The sequence below is a fragment of the Branchiostoma floridae genome, chromosome 5 (assembly GCF_000003815.2).
Source record: "Branchiostoma floridae strain S238N-H82 chromosome 5, Bfl_VNyyK, whole genome shotgun sequence".
Taxonomy (NCBI): domain Eukaryota; kingdom Metazoa; phylum Chordata; class Leptocardii; order Amphioxiformes; family Branchiostomatidae; genus Branchiostoma; species Branchiostoma floridae.
Genome location: NC_049983.1, coordinates 410,069 through 416,499, shown reverse-complemented (window position 1 = coordinate 416,499; position 6,431 = coordinate 410,069). Strand labels below are relative to the sequence as shown.

Sequence of the window (6,431 nt, the reverse complement as noted above, 5' to 3'; positions counted from 1 at the left end):
TTGTGTCTAAACAGAGCCCGTATACTCAAGAATATCTCGAAAAGGAAGTATCCGAATATTTTGCGGTTTGCATCTTTATATTCCTTGCTAAGCGACCTTTCTAACCATACCAAGTGTGCTGGACCGGGACTTCAACCTTGACTTCGAATCGCGTCATTAAGTCATCACCCTATCCGGTGCCGTGACAGGCAATGCTTCAAGAAAAGGAGCTAGCGGTTGCGCCTAAACAGTGCCCGTATACTCAAGAATATCTCGAGAAGGAAGTATCGGAACATTTTGCGGTTTGCATCTTTCTATTCCTTGCTAAGCGACCTTTCCAACCATACCAAGTGTGCCAGGCCGGAACCTGAACCCTAACTTGGAATCGCGTTATAAAGTCATCACCCTACCAGGTGCCGTGACAGGCGGTGTTTCAAAAAAGGAGCTAGCGCTTGCGCCTAAACAGAGCCGGTATACTCAAGAGTATCTAGAGAAGGAAGTTTCCGAACATTTTGCGGTTTTCATCTTTCTATTCCTTGCTAAGCGACCTTTCCAACCATACCAAGTGTGCTGGACCGGGACTTCAACCTTGACTTCGAATCGCGTCATTAAGTCATCACCCTACCCGGTGCCGTGACAGGCAATGCTTCAAGAAAAGGAGATAGCAGTTGCGCCTAAACAGAGCCGGTATACTCAAGAATATCTCGAGAAGGAAGTATACGAACATTTTGCGGTTTGCATTTTTCTATTCCTTCCTAAGCTTCACCTTTCCAACCATACCAAGTGTGCCAGGCCGGAACTTGAACCCTGACTTGCAATCGCGTCATTAAGTCATCACCCTACCCGATGCCGTGACAGGCAGTGGTTCAAGAAAAGGAGCTAGCAGTTGTGCCTAAACAGAGCCCGTATACTCAAGAATATCTCGAGAAGGAAGTATCCGAATATTTTGCGGTTTTCATCTTTATATTCCTTGCTAAGCGACCTTTCTAACCATACCAAATGTGCTGGACCGGGACTTCAACCTTGACTTCGAATCGCGTCATTAAGTCATCACCCTATCCGGTGCCGTGACAGGCAATGCTTCAAGAAAAGGAGCTAGCGGTTGCGCCTAAACAGTGCCCGTATACTCAAGAATATCTCGAGAAGGAAGTATCCGAACATTTTGCGGTTTGCATCTTTCTATTCCTTGCTAAGCGACCTTTCCAACCATACCAAGTGTGCCAGGCCGGAACGTGAACCCTGACTTGGAATAGCGTCATTAAGTCATCACCCTACCCGGTGCCGTGACAGGCAATGCTTCGAGAAAAGGAGATAGCAGTTGCACCTGAACAGAGCCCGTATACTCAAGAATATCTCGAGAAGGAAGTATCCGAACATTTTGCGGTTTGCATCTTTCTATTCCTTGCTAAGCGACCTTTCCAACCATACCAAGTGTGCCAGGCCGGAACGTGAACCCTGACTTGGAATAGCGTCATTAATTCATCACCCTACCCGGTGCCGTGACAGGCATTGCTTCAAGAAAAGGAGATAGCAGTTGTGCCTAAACAGAGCCCGTATACTCAAGAATATCTCGACAAGGAAGTATCCGAACATTTTGCGGTTTGCATCTTTCTATTCCTTGCTATGGGACCTGTCCAATAATACCAAGTGTTCCAGGCCGGAACTTGAACCCTAACTTGGAATCGCGTTATTAAGTCATCACGCTACCAGGTGCCGAGATAGGCGTTGTTTAAAAAAAGCCTTTGCTTGCGGCTAAACAAGGCCCGTATACTCAAGAATATCTCGAGAAGGAAGTATCCGAAGATTTTGCGGTTCTCATCTTTCTATTCCTTGCTAAAGGGACCTTTCCAACCATACCAAGTATGCCAGGCCGGAACTTGAACCCTAACTTGGAATCGCGTCATTAAGTCATCACGCTACCACGGTGCCGTGACAGGCGGTGTTTTAAACAATTGCTTTAAAAAAGCTGGCATTTTGCCAAGGTTTGCGTATATAAACGTTTTTTTTCTAGTATTATTGGAATGTGCTGAAACTGTTGTTTATATTAAATGGATGTCAAAAAGGAAACAAGAACAATTGAAAGTCACCCTCCCCCTGGACTCGAACCCGGGTCTCCCTGCAAATCAGGCTGACGTCAGAGGTATTTGTGTACCTACCCCTGAACCCGGAAGTCACTTCCCTGCATCCTAGCGCACTTTTCAAAAACTTTCAATATCTCAGCAATCGTTTACCCCCTGCTTTAACATTTTTACATTGTCACGGTCTCCTTAGTACATACTACAAATCTGGTAAGTTTGAAGGCCCAGTTCTTTTCGATATTACAGGGCGATCAATGAAAAATCGTGACGTGTTCGGAAATCGCACTGGAAATCCTACTAATGAATTTTAACTAATTCGCAAGGGATTCTGGGATAGGCTATATGTAACTGTCATATATATATATATATATACATACGATTTATTTGGAAAACATTTCATTTTTATGAATTGGTAATATTTGGAAAACATTTCATTTTTATGAATTGGTAATGCATAATTAAAATGTAAAAGCAATAATTTGATTATATGCTGCATCAATCTAAGGAATATCATACTTCATTCATTTAATCTAATCAAATATCAGGGGCCATTACGGACCACAAACAATGACTCATGACGGAGCTTTTAAGAAGTATACAAATGCATTGCAGATTTTGAACAGGTCCGTTCATTCCAAGATTCCAACATCTCAACATCACAACAGCGAATACTCTTGCGACAATGCATTTTGCCACTGCAAGTGGCAAAATGCAAAAAAGGAGCTAGCGCTTGCGCCTAAACAGGGCCCGTATACTCAAGAATATCTCGAGAAGGAAGTATCCGAAGATTTTGCGGTTTTCATCTTTCTATTCCTTGCTAAGCGACCTTTCCAACCATACCAAGTGTTCCAGGTCGGAACTTGAACCCTAACTTGGAATCGCGTTATTAAGTCATCACCCTACCAGGTGCCGTGACAGTTTCAGGAACGACAAAAACATGCGCGTGCTGATGTCACATCTTGTTATACAACATATTAAAAAAAAATTGTAACGGACCTTGTCAAAGCCTGAACACTCGCTCCTGTCTGCTACTGTGCCCAGCGCGATGTTTGGGTCGTTCTTCAGTTCGTCATAGTCCCAACCGAACCAGTCTAGAATGTCGTCTTCCTGCAGATTTGTACATAGAATGTCTCCAATAAGGCACAGATATGGCGCTTGTAGCAAGTGAAATGTGTACTTTTTTGTATGAAAAGAAACAAACATACATACAAGTTCAGCTGCAGTACCGAAGGAGGCCAGCAAACGTACCTCAGTTAGAGATACAGTTAGATCTGAATGTGCATGTAACATGCACTTCTTTCATCTCATGTTTATCTTTTGGCTGTGACCCTGGCTGAGCCTTGCCAAGCATCAGGCAAAAGGCCAAGAATATGCAAGTATAATGTAGTTCCATTTTGTAACTCTACCACACGAGTTTCTACTACAAACACAGGCTCACGCCAAACTGTGACACTGGCTATGTTACCACACAGGTTCCCGCCTCCAAGGCGATCTTACCACACAGGCTCCCGCCACACAGGCTATGGTACCACACAGGTTCCCGCCACACAGACTACGGTACCACACAGGTTTCCGACACACAGGCGACCTTACCACACAGGTTCTCACCACACAGGCGACCTTACTACACAGGTTCCCGCCACACAGGCGACCTTACTACACAGGTTCCCGCCACACAGGCAACCTTACTACACAGATTCCCACCACACAGACAAGTGGCGACCCTACACGTGGTTCTGCTACACAAAAATAGAATTGTAAGACGGCACAGATATTGTCGTGCAAAACAAATATCAATCCCAACTGTATTTTGACATTCAAATCATCAAATAAGCTATCAAAGTGATTTCAGGTCGTTATCAAAACTGATTGCTTGCCCTCCCTCTCCGTGCGTAATTCACATGCAAATTAGCCGTGAGACGATGTACGAAATCTTGCAAGTTCCACAAAAACTAGCTTAGTACAAGGTAAAACGATAGATGTAAGTATAAAATATGAAAGTGATTCAACTTACCAGGTAATACCAGGTAACCTACGCAACCATAAGCCGTTCTAAATGTCAACGTGCAACAAAATTGGTATGGTCCCCCTTCCTTCACTCTACCGCCCTCCCACTCTGCAAACGTTCGTTTCAAGGCTGTCCAGAATTTCATTCAAATAACATAAATTTGAGTAGTCACCGGTATCACGGGTTCCCAATATGTTCAAGAACTGTCTATACTGTAAACTGACGGGGAAAATAAAGGTAAACTAGTAAAGAAATACGTTCAAATTCAGGAAAATCTCGGAGAACTCGTAACTCGTTGCTGCTCGCCAACGCGCTGCTGCTCGCATGATATCCATCTACAGATTATTCCCGAGTTATGCTGTTTACATCAAACGTAGGTGCATCCAGTGGCAGTGACAGGCCTTTGTGGTGGCGACAGGCCATAGGCTAGGGGCATGTTCGGGCATGACGCACCCGCCATGACACATGAGTCAGGGGTAGGAGGAACCCCTTGCATCCTTGGTCGGAAATCCTCCTAGGAGACGGAAACTCCAAACAACAAACCTGCATCTGCTGGGGCCGTCTTACACGTTGCATACAGTTGCCCCTGTAGGACTAGTGCGCCAGTGGACGAGAGGGTGGAGAAGGACGTGCACACCCCTCCTTCACCTTAAAAACCCAAGTGCAGGCCAGGCAGACGGGTCGCCTTAAACCCGTCCGCCTACCATTGTCTTCCGAGACAGACGGATGCCAACCAACAGGTGCATCCATAGCCAAGTAAACACAGCAAAAAAATTGAATACAAGACCTGGTTAGATTTTGGCTGATATGTTAAGCCGATGGCCAGTTTTGCAGGTTGAACAACACAGATCCAGACACTCTGTTCTTGTATTTCGTCAATGAAAGTACCATACGTTGAATAGCAGGTACTCAAGCAACTGGATATAATTTTGGATTTTGCTACCTAAAACGTCTCATTCTTTCCGAAATCACATCAGTTTGAATTGAGTAACTAGTATACTGTTATTTGGTATTCTTCTATTACATCATGTGTGTTTTGTTGTTTTAAGTCGGAAACTAGTGACGTCGAATTCACACCCCTTTTGGAGTCAACATGATTTGGTTACCACTTATCTCAATTTATACATCAACAATCACCCCCCTCCTCCTTCCTTTTCCACTAGACGGTGACCTCACTTCGACCAAAATTGGATTTGTGTCAATCTTGACTTCATAGTTAAAATATCATGCGAAATGTACAAACATGGCTAGAAAAAAAACAAAACACAAAGCGTAGAAAGATTCGATTTCATATATGGCATTTGCCGAGCGCTCTGGCTCAGTCATACCGAGTGACTGTCCTTGCAAAATATAATGTCAGATGTTGTACCAAATTTGTGAACTGCAACATGTCTATATATTAACGTAACAACAGAGTCCACAATTCATAAGAGTTTTCATAAGGAAACAATCTTTCCCATAAGGATTATTTGTAATTGCTTCCGCCAAATATTTCTCTTAACTAGAATGATTTATAATTATAGATGTATTGCTTCCGCCCCTATCAAAACATTGCATAAGCAGAGCAACGCTGTTCCAGTCAGACCATGGTGCGGGAAAATGTTTCTATACATTTCTATACAATGTCCTTTTTGTTGAATTTCCTGTTCATATTTCTGGCGTATTGTCTATAATGTATAAGATAGCGAAAAACAACTTATACGAAGGTTTCTGTACTCACCTCTACTTGTCTCTTTCGCCCGGGAATCGACGCCATGGCCGTTGGTGAGCCCACATGTGACGGGGACGATGATCACCAGACGGGTCACCTATCCCAAACATGATGGTCCGTCCCGCTTACGTTCAGACAAGCTCGGGACTCATAAAAGGTAATATACGCACAACTGGTGACCTCGGGTGGTCCTTTGACTTTATTTGGATCCACAATTAGATTGATATTTTTGATGGTCCTTGCACGCAGTCGTTGTTACCTCCATGAGAAATGGAGGTATTGTTTTTGGTGTGTGTGTTAGTGCGTGTTTCTCTCTCTCTCTCTCTCTCTCTCTCTCTCTCTCTCTCTCTCTGTGTGTGTGCATGTGTGTGTTTCTCTCTCTTTCTCTTTGTATTCATTTATGGTCATTATAACTGAAGAAACTCTAGATGGATTGTGATGGCATTTGGCATAATGGTAGAAGTTGGGTAGCGTTTTCAATCGAGACATTTTGTCAAGCATGACCGGGACGTAAAACTGCGGGAAGGTGGGTTTCCATAGGACCGCTTTTAATAATGACTTTAACCTGTGCTAGTGCTACCGTACACTGTTATTTCTTCATTGTGAGAGCACATCCGTAACTTATATTGCTCAGTCCTATTATGTGTTGGCAACC

The 6,431-nt window shown here is 43.7% G+C and overlaps 1 protein-coding gene across 2 annotated transcripts in view; it reads right to left on the bottom strand.

Moving 5' to 3' along the window:
• The window catches only part of LOC118416813 (serine/threonine-protein kinase STK11-like), a 25,789-nt gene extending 19,923 nt beyond the window's left edge, over window positions 1–5,866 (bottom strand). The window contains exons 1-2 of one of the 2 annotated variants that reach the window (XM_035822073.1): window positions 5,786–5,866; window positions 3,054–3,164 (exon numbers count right to left, since the gene is read on the bottom strand). In XM_035822073.1, the coding sequence (XP_035677966.1) occupies window positions 3,054–3,164; window positions 5,786–5,821 (147 nt within the window). In that variant the 5' untranslated portion in view covers window positions 5,822–5,866. Of the gene's footprint in view, window positions 1–3,053; window positions 3,165–4,071; window positions 4,325–5,785 lie in introns of those variants that run through there. The other variant, XM_035822074.1, reaches the window with a different exon arrangement.
• Window positions 5,867–6,431: the final 565 nt, after the last annotated feature.